The sequence below is a fragment of the Papio anubis genome, chromosome 7, assembly GCF_008728515.1.
Source record: "Papio anubis isolate 15944 chromosome 7, Panubis1.0, whole genome shotgun sequence".
NCBI lineage: Eukaryota > Metazoa > Chordata > Mammalia > Primates > Cercopithecidae > Papio > Papio anubis.
In genome coordinates this window covers 25,483,238-25,506,598 of record NC_044982.1, presented here as the reverse complement: position 1 = coordinate 25,506,598, position 23,361 = coordinate 25,483,238, and the positions used below count along the sequence as shown (strand labels likewise).

Below are 23,361 nucleotides of genomic sequence, written 5' to 3'. Positions count from 1 at the left end.
AACAAAATGATTGCACTTCACAGTCCACGCATTTGTTTCATAATTAAGCAGAAATAAAAATTCCCAGTGGTCACATAGAAGGATGTAATTGAAGAACTAAATTTTGTTTCTTTCCTTACAGCTGTTGTGCTCCAACTCTTCCTTTTTATTCTACTGCTTAAACACAAAAATAGACACTACCACAGAAGTTGGAGGCATGAGCTGAGCCATAAGTGAGTAGAAACAATTCTAAACCTACAAGAACCTACTTTAGAAACAAACTAATGTGGCTGTGCCCTCATGTTGGAGTCTGACTATATAACTGGGAGTTGTCTGAATTAACTTCCACACTGAACACAACGTTCACTAAAAAATATGTAGGCCAGGCACAAAGGCTCACACCTGTAATCCCAATACTTTTGGAGGCTGAGGTGGAAAGACTGTTTGACCCCAGGAGTTTGAGACTAGCCTGGACAACATAGCAAGACCTAATCTCTACTACAAAATAAAGAATTAGTCAGGTGTGGTGGTACGTACCTGTAGTCCCAGCTCCTGTGGAGGCTGAGGAAGGAGTATCACTTGAGCCCGAAGGTTGAGGCTGCAGTGAGCTATGATCATGCCACTGCACTGCAGCTTGGGTAACAGAGCAAGATGATGTCTCAAAATAATAATAGTAATAATAAGCTTTTCTTCTTTTACTACTGTAGTAAAAACAAAAAACACATACAACATAAAATTTACCACCTTACCCAATTTTAACTGTGCAGTTTAGTAGTGTTAAGATCATTCACACAGTTGTACAACAGATCTCCAGAACTTTTTCATCTTGCAAAACTCAATCTCTATATCCACTGAACAATTCATCATTTCCTGCTTTCTCCAGCCTGGGGTAACCACCATTCTACTTTTTGTTTCTAAGAATTGGATTACTATAGATAACCTCATTTAAGTGGAATTATGTAGTATTTATCTTTTTGTGATTGACTTATTTCATGTATGTGAAAGGTAAAAAAAAATGAAGTTAACAAATATTAAAACTAAACATTAATATGTTTCATGCCACTGAACTGTACACTTAAAAATGGCGAAAATGGTAACTTTTACATATATTTCATCACGGTAAAAAAAAAATGGAAAAACACTCAACACTAACTGTAACAGACCAGTTAGAACAAAAAAATCATTTCTTATGGAAAGGTGTTCTATCATTGACATAGTTTAGGATTGCTGGCACGTGGTAATAATAAAAAGCACTAAATTTAATCAGTTTAATTATGATTGTGTTTATATTTTTGGCCAGCAGTTCACTTCCTTATTGCCTGTCCCCCAGGACTGACTGCCCCCCTCCCTGGGCACAACACTACTGCAAAATATGCCAAGAGCAGGATCTGACAGCTTTACCATGAGGCTGTCCAGCAATGTGGGCTCTCATGCTCACATATTTAAAGTGGGGTTTTTCAGTAACTGTCTTAGTCAGTTCAGGTTGCCGTAACAAAATACCATGAAATTGGTAGTTTCTAAACAATTGGCATTTATGTCTCACCGTTCTGGAGACTGAGAAGTCCAAGATCAAGGGGCCAGCAGATTTGGTGTCTGGTGCGAGGCTGTTCCTTGTTGCACTCTCACATGGTGAAAGGGGCTAGCTAGCTCTCTGAGTCGCTTCATAAGTGCATTATGCCCTCACTGCCCAAAGACACCCTCTTCTAACACCATCACCTTGGGTTAGAATTGCAGCATATGAATTTGGGGGTGGGTAGAAACATTCAGACTATAACAACAACCACAGGACATTTGTCTCCAAGTTTCTATATTCTTGATGCATCCCGCCATGAAACCGGCAGAAGCCATGCTCACTTTAATTGCATTAGGGAGCTCTCTTAGGAATAAACTTATTTCACCATCAGATTCACCAGAAGAGAAGTGATATGAGGTGAGGCTAAACAGATCTCCTTCAGGCAAACAAACATACTGATTTTTGTGTGTGTGTGTGAAAACATTCTTTTCCTTTAACTCATTGAACTATTAGGAGAGGGTAAAAACAGAACTGACTACTTTGCCAATCCCCAAGTCTTCACTGAATGACTCTTCAGGACTTTGCTGTCATGGTCCCAGCCAGTGTTTTTATTTGTCTGTCTTTTCAGAGTGGTGAGTACAGACAGAATATCGCCTCTGAATAGAAACAAGAGACCAGGTTGCTGCAAGGCCACAGCCTCTTATTAACAGCATCTAAGATGGAAACCATTCGTTCCTGGAAACTGAGGTGATGAAAAGACCCATCCCATCCTAAGCTAGGGATGGAGTATCTTGACCTCACTCTGCCAATCCGCCCTAGCTTCAAACTATAGTCTCACTGTGTGGCCTTAGGCAAATTACTTGGCCTCCACACAAAGCTCCATCAACTCATCTGTAAAATGAAGATAAAAATAACTACCCTCAAGGGTACTGTGTGTATCTGAAAAAACAGACAATGAATTTGGCACTCAAGAAGTATTTATTCCGAGTCCCCATCCCCCTCTTCTTCATACTTGTTGCATACTTCAAAACCAGTATTTCCAAACACTTCTCTCTGTTCCACAAAAGCTGTGTCTAAAATCTTTCAGTGTCCTTCTTCTACCTGTAATGCCCTCCTTGAGAACAGGAACTCTTGGTTGTGGGAGACGAATTCTATGGAAAGGCTCCAGAACACATGTCAAAAAGGAAGTTTTAAGAACATGAAAATAACACTAAGTATACATAGCACACACCCTCTTTATAATGTAGAACTTAAAAACTGAGTGCCAGCTCAAGACAGAGCACAGGGTCCTTATATATTTCACACCAAGGAGGAGAGGAAGTCTTAGAAAGTAGATCAAAGCAGACTTGTGCTAGAACAAGTTCAGGAAGATGTCAAGGACTTTGGAGTCTCTGTGCTCTTTCAAATCCTACAAATGGACCTCCAGTGGCCTCATCCACTGAGGCCCAGATTGGCCCCCCAGAGAGAGGCTATGCAAGGGATGAAGAATCTTGAAGGGACTCTGCCAATTCTACCAATCAGTCACTTCATGAACACTGTACTAGGTTTGAATATGGGTCTAGTTGTCACGATACACATAGTAGGTACCCAAGTATTTGCAGAATACATGAATGACAATATATAATGGGCTTAAATGTAACAAACTCCTTTATGTTCCAAGGTAATCAGCCAACCACAATTGTGATGCTGATATTACAAGTATTGCTATTTTGGTAATTCACTGAAGATTTTTGAATAGGATATTGAATGCCTAATTGGAAGAAAGGGCTAATTGTGAAGGCAAGACTCCTACAAGGGAAATGTGATTCTGAAGACATACTTTGCATGAATAATGCTTTTTCTTGGTTGCAAACAATAGAAAGAGACTCTGATTATTTTAAGCAGAAAAGGGATTGGAAGGGTACAGTAGTTTGCAGCAAAAGTCTGCTCAGGAGGTTGCCAATAGCCCTCTTGCCCCAGTCACTATCACACCACCAGACCTGAACATATACAGGACCTCTGATCCTGCAACTTTGTTTCATGCTCTTAAGACTCAAAGTCCTGAGTGTAAGCATCAGTCTGACCACTTCTCAAGATTTTGGTCCCTGTTTCTGGATCCAGTGATGGGTGACTTCTTACTTGCTATTCTACTTCCATAAAGAGGTATATATTACCCTCCATTCTTCTTGGTATGAAGCAAGACAGTAAGGGTATTCTGACACTGAGAAGCCAAAACAACAAATGTCCCTTGTGCATCCCTGCTGAAAGTAAACAGCTCTAAAGAGCTTTACTCTCAGGCGGGCATGGTGGCTCACGCCTGTAATCCTAGCACTTTGGAAGACTAAGGCGGGTGGATCATGAGGTCAAGAGATCGAGACCATTCTGGCTAACACGGTGAAACCCTGTCTCTACTAAAAATACAAGAACAAAATTAGGCAGGCATGGTGGCGGGTGCCTGTAGTCCCACTTAGTTGGGAGGCTGAGGCAGGAGAACGGCGTGAACCTGGGAGGCAGAGCTTGCAGTGAGCCAAGAGAGTGCCACTGCACTCCAGCCTGGGTGACAGAGTGAGACTCAGTCTCAAAAAAAAACAAACAAAAAAACCCCCCAAAAACCTTTACTTCTTCATCTCCTGCAACTAACCTGGGTGAACTTTAGTTTTCCTGGTCCTACTTGCCCCACTCAGCAAAGCCACCCTAACCTATGCATCATTAGCATGGAGGTTCTGTCAACACAGAGAAGTCAATATGCCCTTTTTCAAAGTGGAGGAGACATTGTGAGAATCAGTGATGTATCCGTATCTTCAGTGTTTGACAACTCTGTTTTTCTCCCTAAATTAACTGGACAGGCTCCATTAATATTTGGAAAAGTCAATTTTTAAAATGATAGTTCTATCATAGTTTTAGCTTTCAGAAAATTTGACTTACTTAGACATATATAATCTAGGACTTTTTTGGCAGGGGGAGAGAGGGAGCTTAAAAGCCCTCCCACTGTTTCATTACCCCTCTCCCATACCCAGCACTCAATTTTCTTCCCTCTGACACTTTCCGCTGTAACCAGATGCATTGTTTCACCAACTTACCCTCCCAGGCTTATTTGTGTTTCACTGACTCTCAATTTGTTTTTGCTACTTTTGATCGTTAATTTTTTTTCCTGGTGCACAAGTAATTTTAAATTATGCAAATAATTATGAAATTAAGCAAATAATTGTGACATCTGAGTGCTGACCGTGTACTAGGCACCAGCCTAAGAGCTTTACATGCATCACACCTCATTTCATCCTCAAAATCTTGTCATTTTACAGATGGAGAAACAAAAGCCAAAAGCTTAAGCTTAATCAAAGTAGGAGCTTGAATTAAACTGCAAAATACAAGATTTGCTGGCAATAAATAAGATATCTTTATTATGATTACGTTAATAGTTAAAATTTGCATGTTTTCTAGATAGTCTGTTAACAGGATAAAAAAATACAAAAAGGTGAGGTTCTTAATGATTCAGCTGAATTAACTATAAAATTAAAATACCTGCTAATTATTTAGTATCTTCTAAAATAACACAAAATATATTCAATATGCAATACAAACCTCAGTAACCCAATTCTCCTAATATGCAATTATTTATAACCTCTGAACTAAGAGGACGTGGTTTGGCTAAACAGAGAAATAACAATGTTTTTATCCTAGGTAATCTATACTTTGGAGTAGAAATACTCATTTAATACAATATGTTAATTATTAATATTTCACAAGGAGTAATCTTTATTTTTAAAAACAATGTTAATTATACCAATTTTTAGTTATAATTTGTTCATGTGAATTTGCCCAACCTAAATTCCTGTGTGCCTGGAAAATACAACTTTTTAAAAGCTACTATTAATAATTTGCAACACAGTTTACTAATTCAAATTGACATCTCAACCTACTTATCTTTAAGGTACAGAATTTAGCATCTTTTTGTTGTTAAATGGAATTCTCATTAACAATGTAAAGCATTTTCCTTTCTAAATTGTATTTTATTCAATTATCTATAACAATGCCATATACTAGTAAGCAAAGCAAGCAACATTACTTTTTTTAAATAACATCTTTAATTAAAGTTTTTGCAAAGGTAGAATATTAAACTTAAAATAGGTCTTAGTACATCAAAATACTAAGTTCTCTAATTGTATTCCAAGATGGTCTTTAAAACATAATATCCCATATATCACAGAAGAGCAACCTTGATCTGCAATGAATTTTACAAACATAATAAATATATTTACGCCATTACACATAACAGTATGTACAACAGCAGTTGACAATAGTAGCTCAGAACAGCAAAAAGGATTAGCCCTGCCCCCCAAATCATAGTCCTGATGCAGACTGGACTTATTAAGGAACCTTGACTGAAAGAGTAATTACTAACTCAATGTGTAGTAACTTCCCTTAAAAGAGAAGAGAAAAAGTTTTTTTGTTCCTCAAAATAAACAAAAATGTTAGTTTGGTGTGTTCTTCATTAAACCATAGACAATGACAAAAGACAGAGTAAGGCAGGCTTAAAAAGGGAAGAATATAAACTTCATAATCATTTCCATAGCATAATAGAGGACTAAAATGCAAAGCTATTTAACAAACTCATGAGGAAACAAATAAAGCAACTATTTTTTAACTAAAGAATTCAAAATCTGCTATAGCTGATTCTGACAGGTAGGTGGAAGAAAGACATGAAATGAAAATGTACAAAGATGGATCAATAAACTATTACATTGCACAAAAGCTCAAAAAAAAGTTCAATATGAAATAATCGGAAAAACAGGAATTTTCTCAAGTGGAAGAAAATGCTAAGTCATAAAGAGAACTCCCAAGAGGAAATTACGTCTGTTTTCCTATACAAGGGGTATTCACCCTCTGGTAAGAATGGTGACATTATTGCTATGAGAATCAAAAATTACTCTTAAAGGGAGACAACTCTTTTCATTCCTCCATAAAAGCCAGGAAAAAAAAATCTTTGATTTTCACTAGAGCAAAAGAAAATATTCATATAAAAGCTATATGTTATTTCCTAAAACCAGAATCTATTATGCTCATCAAGCATACATTTTAATTACTACACACTGCTCGTCTTGATGTAATCTTAGAACAGAGTGACTTTGCTTTTAAAAGAGGCAACAGTGTAAATGTGACATTATGATGGCATTTTAATTAACAGAAAGAAATGTGAACATTTAAAAAATAGAAAAGCCCAATATAAAGATCCCCCTCATATAACAGACATTTTACTCTAGAAATTAATTGCACATTAAAGAGTTGTTTTAGCCATATGTGGCACTCCACAGAAATTAAACATGCTCTCAGGCATTCAAATGGTCTGATTACACAAATGACCACCAAGCAAGAGTTTGTATACTGAAAGGCACACATTTCCATGTTTTATCTTGTAATTTTGGGTAAATTTTCTTTAGCACTGTTGATTAATGTTTAAGTAAAAGGTGCCATCACCATCTGTGCAAATCTAAACAAATCCTCTCCAGAAACCATTACTTATTTTCATAATACCAAGTCTGAACTATTTTCTGCCTTTAGATAAACATGCTACTTTCATTTTAAAATTCTCAAAGTGGAAATCCCTTGCCTTTTCAAAGGAATGACATTTCAATGGAACCTAATACGAAATGATTTGTTAAATACAATGTTAAAAGCATGATTAAGAATTCAAGTACAATAAAAGATAAGCAAGTGACATTCTTACAGCAAAAGCTACTATAATAAAACTAAAACATGCTATTTGATTAAAAAGGACACAATGCAAATAATATGTAAGAGCACAATTTGGTATGCAATGTAGCTTGGACCAGCCTTCAGAATTTTCACAGGTAAAAGAAAAGCATTTGCCAAGTATACCATAATTAATATGCAATACACAGGTGCAAATACAAAGGGTTATTTCCTGCTTCAAAAATAACAAAATAACCACTCTGAAAGCAGTGGTTGTTAATATTTGAAAAATAAAGTTATAAAAACAGGCCAGTAAACAATGCTACTATGAATACGAATGTTTGTCTACATAGAGGGCCCAAGACAAGCTGAGTATCATACAGTAATCCAAGTTTCAGTAGCATAAAAACTACTAGATAGCCAAAGGGTTTCACTTAAGCAACACTGCAGCACTGCTGAATTTTTATAGGTAGTTCAGGTCACTGACTTAAGCTTTATTGAGTAAATACAAACCTACTAGCAACTATATTAAAGAGCAGTTGAACAACAGGACTTCTGTGATGTTACTCCCTCCCATTTCCTCTTCTCAGTCTCACTAATAATAATATATATTCTAAAACCTCTGTGTGCTTTGAGAGTCGCAGAATAAACAAACTTCCCCTCAAAAAACTAATTAATATAGTCAAAATAAAAACTGTATTACCAGTTATGGCAGCTAAATAAAATCTAACTACTAGCATGCTAGACACCACCATTTACACCAAAGTTTAGAACATAATTTAAAGAGATCAAGGTGGTAAGCTGGGTGGGAAGTTGAAAAAAAAATTTTTGCCTTTTTTTAAAGTTAAAAGATTTGTGTTAAAAAAGGAATACTATATAATAGCTCACAGTTTTCTTCTTTGTAATGTACTTTAAAAAGTGTTTATGTGTTACTTCTGAAAACACAAAGGCAAAAGGAAGACAAAAACTGAAGATTAAAAAAATATATCAATATACAAGTAACCTAAACACATGTAAATTTTGTCAAGATAAACCATGGAAAGTTGAATTCGTTGTAAGAACACAATGGTGAAGACAAGCATTCCTGCAGTTCTCCCAGGCAGCGAATTCACACTGAACACAGCAGTGCCATATTGTTCTTCAGAGCCCCTTACAGAATACAGACCTATGCATTCTTAATATACATATTACATTTCTATTATTTTTAATATACAAGTCAAATTTCTATGCTTTCTTCCCGATGTGCAAACTGGAGCCAACGTCTTTATTTTCAATGGCCTGGAAGGGCCACCAAATGAAAGAGAGGTAACTTAGTGGCCCACCCACCTCTTCCCCCCAAATTTTCCCCTCAAATTACAAAGTTGATTTTAAAAACTTGTTGAATTAGAATAGATTTTTAAAATTCTTTACTAGTAAACACAAGAAACTTTTATAATTACTAAATTGTTTAATAAAAATCCAGGTCCTCACCACCTGCCCTATGCTAATCAATGCACAGACTGTTTACTGGATGTTTAGCTTAAAAACTAAACACATTTATAAGCACACACTTCAGCCCAACAGGAAAAGTCTACATATATTCATGTGTATACAATTTCAGCTAGATGGTATGCTTGCAAAATAAAACTATATTCCTGAGGAGCTAGTTTGGGGTTTCTTTTTAAGGTGTGGCACTAAAAGAAACAAATTAAGTTTTTCTATAAGGAAATTAAAGTTGTCGTTTCAATTCCACTGAACTCAGACAAGACCCAAGTCTTTAATTACATTTAATAAGTATGAAAACCTAATTAAAATAAATATTCATTCCTGGGTCAAATTTTATCTCCAAACTATGATCACTGATAACTTTAAATCTTAAATAGATGTTTCATAAAGCTGGAAAGGAAGAGGTATATATCACTGAGGGAGAATAGCAAGTAAAAATATTTAAGACCTACTATGAGAGTTTTAAATTGTTTTCTTATACAAGTGAATTAAAATTCAACACAATTCTTACCCTTTTGTAAAAAGCTCACACGCAACTTTTACCAAATATAACCACATACAATAAGCAGTTTCAGTTCAATCTATCAAAACCGAAGTTTCTTCAGTTCATTCCAACAAGTATCTTCTGATTGAACCCAAGTTGGAGGAAGGAATATAGACAAAGCTTTACATGCTAATTACCGGTGGCAGGTACCTGTATTTAAAATCAACAATTATGGTTTTCCTACACAAAACCCCAACCCTCCCACCCAACAACCCCAGGTGCTACAGTTCCATGGCTTGCCAGTAAGTAGTGTCTATGTTGTCAAGGTCTATCTTTGTTCCAGTAGCTTTGCTTCTACTGCACTTTTCTGACATGCAGAAATGAAGTTTTGGTTGGCGTATGCCCCAAGTTTCAAACTGTCCGCTTTAAACTTTTTTTAAGTTTCTTTTATTTATAAAAGAAAAAAAGCAACTCTTCACCATTCTGCATCTCCAATGGCTTTGGAAAATATATAATCTCTTCCATTAAGATTCATAATGCCATCCTTGAGATGAAATTTCCATTTGTTTTTACTTCTGTGTATCTAAACGAAAGCAAAATTTAAAAAATTGAGAGATACAATCAGAAAACAGAGAAAACAAGTAACAAAAAATCCATCCATACACACACACACACACGCACGCACACCCACACCCCCCCCACCTCAACAAAACAGTATTTACAGTATTGTATTTACAAACTGGTTTATTCTGTTTTTGCAGAGGCAGGGTCTCCCTATGTTGTGCTGGCCGGGCTCGAGCTCCTGGCCTCATGTGATCCTTCTGCCTCAGCCTCCAAAAGTGTTGGGATTACAAGCGTGAGCCACAGCACCTGGCCTAAAAATTGGTTTCTTAATAAAGTTTTTCACCAAAAAACAAAAACAAACACACACACACACCAAAAAAAAAAAAACAAAAAAAACTCACTAGGTGGGTTTAAAAAAAAATTTATCTGTAATTAGTACTATTTTATAGCTTTTAGTACTTGTGTTCATTAAAATAGTTAAAAAATATTTCTTTACAAAATGTCTTCTCTCTCTACCAGGTTTGCATATTTTCAAGGTCTACCTCCAAAAGACTATCCTCCACAAAGTTTTCCCAAATCTTACCAGCTAAAACTATTCTTTTCCACTGTTAAATTCCCAATGGTATTTTCACTGACATTTCTTACATTATTTGTTAAGTAATACAAGTATGGACTCGCTTCTTCTACCAAAATAAAACTCCTTATAGCGCTCTCAAGACCTAACGTGGAACCTTATACATAGCAGTATTTTAAATATACATCTAAAGGATGCTAATCATCCAGTCACTTACAGCAGATTTCAAAAACTATGTACATCCACAGTTAAACAAAAAGAGCTGAAGGGCAGGCTCTGGGCACTCCCATCTTTGCCTTCACTTATAGTCCTTAGTTGTTTGTAATTCCATGGATTTGGTGGGGGAGAGGAGTTGTAAAACTTAATGAACTGAAGTGACCTTTCTTCCTTTTCCCAGTAAGTCACACTAATTATTTAATGTTCAGTTCAAGTTCCACATCTTCTGCAAAGAAGGCCCCATGGTTCTCCCTATTCTATGATCTAAAGGTACCTAAAAAAAAAAAAAATCAACTAGTTCAGGCTTTCATTTTCAGAAGAAGAAATGACAGCTTGGATAGGGTTCAATGGCTTGACCAAAGGTATACTGCTACTAAGTGACAATCATGATTTTCAAGTCTTGGTCCAGTACTCTTTTTACTAAATCAGTCTGTTTCACATAATAATGCAGAAATGCTCAACAGGTACAGATATTTTCTTTTTCTTTTTTTTCTTTGAGACAGAGTCTCACTCTGTCGCCCAGGCTTGGAGTGCAACGGTGTGATCTCAGCTCACTGCAACCTCCCACTCCCAAGTTCAAGTGATTCTCCTGCCTCAGCCTCCTGAGTAGCTGGGATTACAGGCACTCACCATCACACCTGGCTAATTTTTGTAGAAATGGGTTTCACCAGGTTGGCCAGGCTGGTCTTGAACTCCTGACCTCAGGTGATCCGCCCACCTCGGCCTCCCAAAGTGATAGCATTATGGGTGTGAGCCACTGAGCCCGGCCAGGTGTGAGCCACTGCGCCCGGCCAGGTACAGACATTTTCCAAGATCTCATTCCTAAAATTCCATGGCCTAACCTCCCAGCGCAAACATTCTTTATGACATATTCCTGGCAAATGGTTGTGCAGTATCTGCTTAAATACGATTAGAAACAGTAAGCAAAGAATTTCAAATTAAGTTATTCCTTTTTGGAACAGCTCTCTTGTAAAATCTTTCAGAGTTTACCCTTACTGAAATCTGCTTCTCCAACTTCCATTTGTTGATCCCACCTCTGCTTTTTGAGACTTAAAAAAAAAAAAAAAAAATCACTCAATCAAACAACCTTCATCTTATTTGGAAACCACTCTCATGTTCTTCTTCTGGATTCAAACTTTTCTTACTTATTAAAGCAAAACAAAGCACAATAAAGGTAAAACAGCAGGTAGGGCAGAGACTGCTGGACTAAGAGCTAATTATACCTCTGGTCTAAATACACTACGTAAATGCTAAATGTAGCATCTTAAGATTGATGACTTGAATGTCTAACAGACATACCAGACTTGGCATGTCCAACCAGCTCCACATGCAGCTTTTCCTCATCTGAATTGATGGTATCACCATCCTTCTTTCAGAATCCTCATCAAAAAATCTTGAGAGTCATTCTTGATTCCTCTTTCTTTTCTACCACACATCTCAGAGTCAAGAAATCCTGTTAACACTCTTCCTTCAAAACAAATCCAAGATCCAACTAGTTCTCACCAACTTTAATACCATCACCATAGGCTGAGTCACCATTATCTCCCATTTGAATTATAATAATATCCCCCTAAATAGTCTTCCTTGTTTCAGCAACCTCTGCTTCCTCCTCATATTCTGCTCTCTACAAAGAAAGCAAAGTAATCCTTTCGAAATTTAAATCAGTTCTAACCATTTGTCTCACTGAAACCTTCCAGTAACATTCTAATTCACTTAAGAGTAACAGCCATGTCCTTACAAAATCCTTACCATCCACCTTCCCTTACCTCTACCTCTCCACCTACTACTGTACTCTCCCCTTCCCTCACTCCAGTCCAGCCACACAGGCCTCCTCGCTGTTCCTCACATACAACAGACTCTGCCACCAGACAATAGGGCTAACTCTTTCCAAGTCTTTGCTAAAATGTCATTTTCTCCAAAGACCTATTATGACTATCCTATTTAAAACTGAAACCAAACCTGTCCTCTTTCCCTGATCTTTATTTTTCCATACCAATTATCAGCTTCTAACATAATATATTAATCTTTTATTATGCTTTAAATAAATAAATAAATCCTAATTTATTATGTTTTAGCATCTATCTCCCCTGACTGGAGTAAGCTTCCCAACGGCAGGGACTGTTCTGTTTTGATCACTAGTGTATCTCAAGCTCCAAGAATAGTGCCCAGGGACATCATAAACAGTAAGTATTTGTTGCATGAAAAGACCTCTGTCTCCTCTTTTTCTTTGATTTCCTATAAAGTAGTATTTATCCTACAAACGTGTATATAAATGTATTTCCAGCATGAACCAAGTGACTGCAACCAGAAAGACAGTGGGCTTAACTAGCCAAAAACAAGAAAGTGATGAGCAGCCAGGAAATAGAGATTCTACAGACAACTAAAGAAATTGACTGCATTTTGTCACAGGACAGGACAATTTGCAAAAAATAAATGTAGGAAAGTTTCATGGGCCAAATAATCCACACAGTCAATAATGAAGTCATGTTGGGTAATAAATGAAAAATATTTTTATATTAATAGAAGTACAAAGTCACAACTAAAAAAGCAATCCATTTCCTGGCCCTGAGCCCTTCATGAGGGAATGTTCTTAAAGCCAGGAGAAAGCCCTCTTAAATTTCCTAATTAAAAATGTGTTAAAGCAAGTTTACCTACATCTGATGCTATTTTTGCCAAATGCTGTATCAGCCCTTATCCACCCACATGTAAGCAAGAACTCTGCCATATTATTAGCATTTAACTAAGATTCTCATTTGATTGGCAATACAAGCTTTATTATTTCTTCTATGATCTCTTCTAAAATTGACTCATTGTTGACATTCTAAAGTTTAGGCTTCAAAACTACATTCCTGAAATTCAAGTTGGCTCAAACAATATCCAACCTCATTTTATGCAGTCACAGAACACTGCTATTCTTTACTATTGGCTAAAGACATCAAGTCACCACTCCCCTCCAATCTCCAGAGCAACTCATTTGATTGTCAAAATTAGACCTCTGCAAATTTTAAAATTATTTATCATTCAGCACACTATTTAGAGCTATTTTCCACTTATTAATTTAAAACACTAAAGTAATGTCTCTGGGAGCAAAACAAACCAATTTTAACATTTAAACTACTATAAGTACAGTTTGTGCCAAAGGAGAATACAACCATTGTCTTAAAGTAGGAAGACACTTAGAAGTATATTCTTCAGTCAGGCTAAAACAAAGGTCCTCTGTTGCCTGATAAATCTGACATCTCATCATGAAATTGTGTTCTGGATAATTTGGTTGCAAGGAGATCCTCTGAGACTTCCTAACAATAAAGATTTAATGGTATCTCTTGTTTTAACCTCATAGTCTTGCTCTATGTGTATCTAACAGGAAATTACACTTGTTATAATGCGCATGGTATATGGTTTTAAAAATAGTCTCTCAGAAGTCATTATGCACAAAAATGAACGCTGTAAAACTCTCAATGACCTTACTGTCTTTATTCTATAACTTCACTGGTAAAAAACTAGTCTAACTCCACCTTTTTATTAGCAAATAAGATCCATAGTACTGGCACTCTCCCTATAGATCTGTTTGAAGTAAGCACGGATTCATTTCCATAAATGCAACAGAATTAAGATTTTCTTCATCTATAAAGGAAACTTCATGCAGGGCACGAATTTTACATGTTCATAACTACATCTCCAGGGCCTAGAATAGTGTCTGGTACATTTCTGCACTCTATAAATGTTAAATAATAAGCTTCTGTTAGAATTTTCATCATGTGGTAAAAATCTCTACTGAAATTATAAATGCAACGTAATATTTGCTGTATTATAAATTTAATGATTGCAGTAAAAAAAAAGTATTCCAGTTTAAATGTCTTAAAAACAAAAATCTCAGCAGTAATACAAATAAATCTAACAAAAATACTTAGAAAGCAGCACCCTGTTTAGGAATTAAGAACATAAGGAATCAATGGCTAGTTTTCACGGTATCTGGTTTAAAAATTCCTTAATGTGAGCAAACTACAGCAAAGTTAAATAATATTTTAAATGATTTTCAGTAAAAATGTATCTGTTTTTAGTACTGTTCATTGCCTTAGTCTTCTCCTTAATAATAACAGTTATAGAGATTCAATTGAACCCTTCTAGTTTTGAGATAGTTGAGGCTAAATAGAAAACAGAATTATCTCATTGAGTGAGCTATTACCATAAAGGACAACCTCAAAGTGGCTGTTTACTCTGCTTACAAGTTGAAAGACTGTCTAAATAGAAAAAGATCGTAGCTCTTTTCATTTCATTCATAACTTATTTTTCAAAGGTAAAGCTAAGAAATTAATCTTTCATTCTATTAAAATAATCCACAAAACTCTTTAACAGTGTTTTCATACTATTCATAATGAATTTAAGAGGTATGAATCAGCTGCACAAATGTTTCAATAAGGCAGAAAGAATAACATAGGGAAGAAATTACAACACAAATAACGTCAGTAATCTGAAGATGACATCCTTACCTTATCATACTGGCATACAACAACATTTTCTGTGTCAAAGAGTTCCTGTCCTTCCTCATCACTCACATCATCTTCACTATTGAGGGGCTCCTACAAATAAAAGGACAGTTTATTTATGTATTACTATAAGAAGGCCTAATATTCACTGAAAAAAAATATAGTGACCTTGATGTTCTCTGAGAACCAAACGCCAAATGCATAATATGTACGTCATGAATTTAATACTGTCAAATCAGCTGTTTAACAGTTTGCCAATATTACTGAAATCTTGTAAGAAATTAAATATAATTAAATTAGTTAAGCTACGTAATTTGTAAGTCTGAAAAGATGTTTATGTTTATTTTCGTTTTTCTTTTTTTGAGACAGAGTCTTGCTCTGTAGTCAGGCTGGAGTGCAGTGGCGCAACCTCGGCTCACTGCAACCTCTGCCTCCCGGGTTCAAGTGATTCTCCTGCCTCAGCCTCCCAGTAGCTGGGACTACTGGCACGCGCCACCACACCCAGCTAATTTTTGTATTTTTAGTAGAGATGGGTTTCACCATGTTGGCCAAGATGGCCTCGATCTCTTGACCTTGTGATCCACCTGCCTTGGCCTCCCAAAGTGCTGGGATTACAGGAGTGAGCCACCACACCCGGCCTATCTTTATTTTCTTTATTCTTTAAAAACAGTTCAAGAAGATAATTCTCCACAATAACTGTTTAAGATGCCTAGAAGAGGACCTAATATGAAGGTTCAAAGGAGCTAATGGCACTTTGTACTACAAACTATATAAAACAGTGGAGAAATTAGAGGAGAAAAGAAGGGCAATGCAATAGGCTAACAGTCTACCTTGTTGTCTTTACGTTAAAGAACCTGGATTCTAAATACAAATCAGCATGTTTAGCATGATGATGGTTATGGTAGAGGTATGAAGCGGAATTAAGACTCAGACTTTTTTTTTTCTTAAAGGCAGAAAGTAGGAAATCTCAGCATTAAAGAGAGTTTCCAAGATAAAACCTAACTAGAGCATAAAATAACCAACCATGTTAAATTTTGCTTCAATTGAGACAGAAAATAAAAGATGTAACTGAGATTTCTAATAAATGCAGAAAGAGAAGACAAAACGAAAGTAGAGAGGACAATAATCAAGACTATATTATGGACAGGCACAGGGGCTCATGCCTGTTAATTCTAGCACTTTGGAAGGCCTAGGCGGGACAATCACTTCAGGCCAGGGGTTTAAGACCAGCCAGGGAAATACAGTGAGATGCCATCTCTACAAAAAAAAAAAAAAAAAAAATAGCAAGGTATGGTGGCATATGCCTATAGTCCCACCTACTCAGGAGGATGAGGTGGGAGGATTACTTGAGCCCAGGTGGTTGAAGCTATAATAAGCCTTGATCACACCATTGCACTCCAGCCTGGACAACAATCTGAGACTCTATATCAACAACAAGAACAACAACAACAAAAAAGAATTATGTCTAGATATTCTTTAACTTAAAATAGGTATCATCAATGTAAAATGAAAAAAAATTTCTAGGCCGTGTGTGGTGGCTCACGCCTGTAATTCCAGCACTTTGGGAGGCTGAGGCGGGCGGATCACGAGGTCAGGAGATCGAGACCATCCTGGCTAACACGGTGAAACGCTCTCTCTCCTAAAAATACAAAAAAATTAGCTGGGCGTGGTGGCAGGTGCCTGTAGTCCCAGCTACTCAGGAGGCTGAGGCAGGAGAATGATGGGAACCCAGGAGGCAGAGCTTGCAATGAGCCAAGTTTGTGACACTGTACTCCAGCCTGGGCGGCAGAGTGAGACTCCATCTCAAAAAAAAATTTTTTTTGAGGTAAAATTCTTGTTAACAAAATTCACCATTTTAGCATTTGTACATGTACAATTCAGGTGCAATGAACATTTATAGTGTATATAACATTCACCACTACCTAGTTCCAGAACATTTCATCACTCTTACCCATTAAGCTGTCACTCCCCATTCTCCCTGTCCCCTGGCAATCTATAATCTGCTGTCTGTATGGATTTGCATTTTTCATATAAATGGAATCATATGATATATGGTGTTGTGTGGCTGATGTCTTTCATATAGCATGTTTTCAAGGTTCACCCATGTTGCAGCATATATGAATACTTCATTCCTTTTTATGGCTAAATAATATCCCACTGTTATCAGTGCATTTATCAGCTGATGAACATTTGGGTTTATACCATTTAGGTATCATAAATAGGGCTGCTATGAAGAGTCATATACAAGTTTTTGTTGAAAAACATATTTTCAGTTCTCTTGTATATATAGTTAAAGAGTGGAACTGCTGGGTCATATGGATAATTCTATACTTAATTTTTGAGGACTATCAAACTGTTTTCCACAGCAGCTGTACCATTTTACATTTCCACCAACAATGCACAAGGGTTACAATTTCTCCAAATCCTCACCTACATTTATTTTCTCTTTCTTTTTTGAGTATAGCTATTCTAGTAGGTGTGAAGTGGTTATCTCACTGTGGTTTTCATTTGCATTTCTCTAATGACTAATGATGCTGAGCATCTTTTCACATGCTTGTTGCCTATTTGTGTATCTTCTTTGGAGAAACGCCTATTCAAGTCCTTTGCCAGTTTTTAACTGCGTTATCTTTTTGTTGTTACACTGTTTAAGAGTTCTTTATATATTCTGGATAGTAGATCCTTATCAAATACATGATTTGCAAATATTTTCTCCCAGCTACTCAGGAGGCTGAGGCAGGAGGAACACTCTAGTCCCGGAAGTCAAGATGCTGAGGCTGCAGCGAGCCACAATCATGCCACTGCACTCCAGCCCCAACAGAGTGAGATTCTGTCTCAAAAAACAAAGATAAAAAACACCTTTTTAATCTACAAAGTCCACTTTTTCTTTGATTGCTTGTACTCTAGGTGTCATGTCTAAGAAACTGTTGCCAGCGGCTGGGCACGGTGGCTCATGCCTGTAATCCCAGTACTTTGGGAGGCTGAGGCGGGTGGATTACAAGGTCAGGAGATCGAGACCACCCTGGCTAACATGGTGAAACTCCATCTCTACTAAAAAAAAAAAATACAAAAAATTAGCCAGGCATGGTGGCAGGCACCTGTAGTCCCAGCTACTCAGGAGGCTGAGGCAGGAGAATGGCGTGAACCCGGGAGGTGGAGCTTGCAGTGAGCCGAGATCGCATCACTTGTACTCTGGCCTGAGTGACAGAGCAAGACTCTGTCGCAAAAAAAAAAAAAAAAAGAAACTGTTGCCAAAGCTATGGAGATTTATCCCTATGTTTTCTTCTAAGAGTTTTATAATTTCAGCTCCTAGATGTGGGTCCCTAATCCACTTTGAGTTAATTTTTGTATATGGTATGCCATAGGGGTCCAACTTAACTCTTTTGCATGTGGATATCTAATTGTCCAAGCATAATTTGTTGAAGACTATTCTGTCCCTACTGAACAGTCTTGGCTGATGTAAAAGTTTTGCAACAAATAGCATAAATAGCAATACTCTACCTTAAAAAGATAAACCTAAAGTTTACAGATCCAAAATGTTTGAAAAGTGAAAGAATGAAAAAAGCTGTACCTGGCAAATTCTAACCACAACAAAGATGGTACAGCTCTATTAGTATTACACAAACAGACTTTATGGTTAACAAAAAAATTACTAGCAATAAATTAAGACATATGATCATAAATGGTTCAATTCACTGAGAAAAAAACAATGAATGTGAAACTTACATGCACCTGTTTTGAGGCTCAAAATATGAAAAGGAAAAATGGCAGAAAAACAAGAAGAAACGTATCAACTACCATAGTAGGAGACATGAACATATCTCACTCAGTAGTAAAAAATGGATCAAGTGGCCGGGCCCGGTGGCTCACGCCTGTAATCCCAGCACTTTGAGAGGCCGAGGTGGGCGGATCACAAGGTTAGGAAATCGAGACCATCCTGGCTAACATGGTGAAACCCCATCTCTACTAAAAATACAAAAAATTAGGGGGACGAGGTGGCAGGCGCCTGTAGTCCCACCTGCTCAGGAGGCTGAGGCAGGAGAATGGTGTGAATCTGGGGGGTGGAGCTGCAGTGAGCCGAGATCATGCCACTGCGCTCCAGGCTGGGCGACAGAGCAAGACTCCGTCTCAAAAAAAAAAAAAGAAAAGAAAGGATCAAGCACACAAAAAATATCAAGGATACACAAAGAGCATCTGAGCAAACCTACTGCCAGTGTAAAAATGTAAGTCTAACAGACACATACAAATACCAAAGAGGTGCAGAAAACACATTCTTTTCAAAGCATATACAAAACCAAAAACCAAAAACTGACCAAATCAAGCAAGTCTCAAGCAATTTCAAAGGATTCACACATCACACAGATCATATTCTTTACAAACAAAACAGTTAAGTCAGAATAGAAAAGAATAGAATAGAATGGGAAAAACACACTAGAGAGAATAAAGCTAAAAGTTTAGTCTTTGAAAACACTGATGAAACCTACACAACCCTGACAAGACTGAACAGGAAAAAAAGAGATGGCACAATAATTATATCAGGAATGAAGATGACAAAGGATTCCGGCATCAAAAAGACAATATCATGATTCACTTTACGTTAATCAACTTGAAAATTTAGATAAATATACAGAGAGTCCTAGAAAAACATAATTTATCAAAAAGGTCTCAAACGGAAACAAAATACTTGAAGGGCATGAGATTACTAGACCCAGGTATCTGTAGTGGCATGTTTTAATAAATATCAACAGAAGAATAAAATACAATCTTTGAAAAAAAAAAAGAGCTCAAAATAGAGGAAACATGTCCCCAAATTCATTTTATAAAGCTAACGTAACCTGAAAACCTCATAAGAGAATGAGAACAGAAAATCACAGACAGTATCTATCACTCATATCTACAAAAAAGGCCCCAACAAAATGAATTCAGTAATTGATAAAAAGAGAAATATAAAATGATCAAGTTATGCTACCCCAGGAATACAAGATTGGTTTACAAATAGAAAATTAATGAAATTCATTATAAATAACATTACAGTGAGAAATTATACAATCAATCATCGCAGAAAAACTGTTGAATTAAATGCAACATCCGCTTACAGTTTAAAAAACAAAGCAATGCAAAGAAGGGAATGTACTTAAACCTGATGAAGATATCCATTTAAAAAAAAAAAAAAAAACCCACAATGAACATTAAACTTAACAGTGACGCATGGCAAAGATTAATTTTCAGTTTCAGAAGAAGAGAACGGTGCCTGCTATCACCATTTCTAATCAATATTGTTCTGGAAGGTTTAGCCAACAAGCCACAAAAAAACTGCCATTCTTCATATAAGATGTGAATGTCTACACACAAGATACAAAAGAATCTACAGATACATTATGAGGACTAACAAAAGACATTAGGAAGGTGGCTGGTTCAAGGATGAATATTAAATGCTCTACATATTTCCATACTACCAATAAACAACTGGAAAAGGTAATAAAACATGTTACTTAGAGTAGCATTCAAACTATAAAGAATTTAGGGGGGAATATGGGCAAGAGACCTCAATAAGCACTTCCACACAAAACACTAATATCAAATAAATATACAAAAAGAGGCTAAAACTCCTAAGTGAGGAAATGCTAACTAAAACCAAAATGAAATACTATTTTCTACCTATCAGACCAGCAAAAATTAGGAAGCCTGACATTACTAGGTATTGATAAGGCAGTATGGACATCTGCACAATTATGTACTGAATGGCAGAAGTGATTTGGCATTTTATTGTAAAGTTGCAGAAGTGCATGCCTTAGGAGCCAGAAGTTCAATGTTTAGGTATAAAATTTAGAGAACCTCTTGCATTTGTGTCCCCAGAAGACATACACTACAATATTTTATAACTGTTTGTAACAGTAAACAATTAGAAACAATCCTGATGTCCACTGGATTAGAAAAATTGATAAATAAAATTATGGTATATTCAGCAATGAAAATAATTATAGCTATAAGCAACAACTTGGATAAACCTCAGGAATATTATTTTGAGGGAAAAAAACCAACTTGCAGAAGAATACATAATTACTTCACTTACATTATAAACATGCAAAACTAAACAATAAGCTATTTAGGAATATAAATATATATGGTAAAATATAAAAGCAATTAATAATCAACACAAATGTATGAGCAAAGGTACTTTGATGGCCTAGGAAAGAATATGGGATTAGGGAGAGGCACCCAAGGCGCTTTAAATAATGGAATTTTATTTTAACCAGATGGTGGGCACCAGGATGATTTTTATCTTGAAACATTTCTATTCATTTGTGTCTATTCAATATTCAATAATAAACTATGTTTTCTTTAGAAAAAAAAAATTACTTAATTTAGAAGAACTTTGTACTAAGAAACAAGACGACTGCATTTTAGGCTAACAAAGGCAATTAAAATGAAAACTGTGGTGGGACAAATAGTTTTTGGAGCCTAGTAACTAAGCTGGAATAGTGAGGAAAACAAAGGCATACTTACATGCTTCTAGAAGAACACAGACATTAAGGGTACATGGGTTTTTAAGGAAATGGTACAGAACATGGACCAAAAGGTTTTAAATATTTAATAAATTTGTGACATTTGGTTCTTGAGTTTGCTCTCTCCCCAAATGTTGCCATGCTTTTTATATTACTGAAGCAAAAGTTTAACCACATCTATTTATCTACCAATGTCTTATGTTTAAGCCACATTATAAATGTGTAAGCCAGAGTTAGAATTACCTGTACTCTTTACTACACATATTAATACAATTTAATTTGCTATAATTTATTACCAGCTATATGAAATAGTTGTATTTTATGAAGATAAATATAGCCAGAATATAAAAACCTTACTAAAGTTAAATCAATCTAACTTTATCTTTAAAATCTTACGTTGTACAGCACCTGTCTCTGAAAAAATAGGATATAATTTACCAGTTTTGCACCAACTAAAAATGGAAATAATCAAGTAGATTATCATTGTAAGTATTTTACTAGAAACTTACTTCTTCCACTTGCCCATCTTCAGCTCCATCTTTCTCTTTGTCTTCCTCCTCATCATCATCATAGTCTTCTTCTTCATCTTCATCTTCTTCAGACGATGTATCCCCAGTTCCATCAACTTGTAAGACCAATGGAGCTTGTGTTTGAGCAGGCTGGGCCTGCGGTTGCTGCTGGCCAGTTGCAGTTATCTGTGCTTGGGCTGGTGTAGGTGCTGCCACTGTCGTAGGTATAACTTGAGTCTTATTTCCTGTAAATAAGATTTGCTGAGGCTGGATGATGACTCCTGTCTGTGGTGAAATCCCTCCAGGAAGAGGAGCCAGTACCTAAAGCAAAAGAAAACCACATAACAGTAACTAGTTAAGAGGATCAAGTACGGTACACAGAAATAGGAACAAATGCTGAAGAATCACCAGAATGGCCATATTTCACACACAGTTAAAACTACTAAAGTACAAAAGCAATGTTTAACTAGTGTAGTGACCCACTAAATTTCCACTTTATCAAATTTCTGCAAAATAAGGATTTTCTAAAGATAACTGCTTCATTCACTGAGCACATACTATGTATATGCCAGATACCAGGCCAAGAGTTACACACTGCCTTCACATGAAGAACACTGGACTGAGAATCTGAAAACCTGGGTCTACCTTTTTTTTTTTTTTAGATGGAGTCTCGTTCTGTCACCCAAGCTGGACTGCAATGGTGCAATCTCAGCTCACTGCAACCCCTGCCTCCTGGGTTCAAGCGATTCTCCTGTCTCAGCCTCCTGAGTAGCTGGGACTACAGGTACATGCCACCATGCCCAGCTAATTACGTATTTTTAGTAAAGAAGGGGTTTTACCATGTTGGTCAGGCTGGTCTCAAACTCGTGACCTCGTGATCCGCCCGCCTCCCAAAGTACTGGGATTACAGGCATAAGCCACCGTGCCTGGCCAACCTGGGTCTACTTTTGTCTAAAGTCAGACATAAATACAGTAGAAGCAAGTCATTTAACTTCTCTTGGCCTCTGCCATTTCACTGTCAGACTAGGATTAATGGTTCTCAACCCTGGCTGCAAATAAGAACCACCTGGCAGCTTAAAAAGTACTGATACCTTGGTCATACCACTAATATTCTGATTCAGTGTGAGATAAATGCTAATTATTTTTCTAAAAACCACCAGATCAGATTTCTAAAGTTCCTTTCCAGGTTCTGCATCTAAGATTCTAAAGTAAGCCACAGCTTGAAAAAATATACACTAACAAATATTAACTATACATACTATACGTATTACAATAAAAGAGGAAGACTGGATGTTTGATGTTTGTTACTTGCCATTAGGTTCAAGGAATGCAAAAATAAGACACAGAATTTCCTTTAAAACGCTTACACATGGTGTA

The 23,361-nt window shown here is 36.6% G+C and overlaps 1 protein-coding gene across 3 annotated transcripts in view; it reads right to left on the bottom strand.

The window, feature by feature from the left end:
• Nucleotides 1-4,844: 4,844 nt before the first annotated feature.
• Nucleotides 4,845-23,361, bottom strand: part of GTF2A1 (general transcription factor IIA subunit 1) — a 45,640-nt gene continuing 27,123 nt past the window's right edge. For all 3 annotated transcript variants that reach the window (XM_031667933.1, XM_003902128.4, XM_009212073.4), the window contains 3 exons: nucleotides 21,985-22,305; nucleotides 14,976-15,065; nucleotides 4,845-9,714 (listed from right to left, as the gene is read on the bottom strand). In XM_031667933.1, the coding sequence (XP_031523793.1) occupies nucleotides 9,607-9,714; nucleotides 14,976-15,065; nucleotides 21,985-22,305 (519 nt within the window). In that variant the 3' untranslated portion in view covers nucleotides 4,845-9,606. The remainder of the gene's footprint in view (nucleotides 9,715-14,975; nucleotides 15,066-21,984; nucleotides 22,306-23,361) is intronic.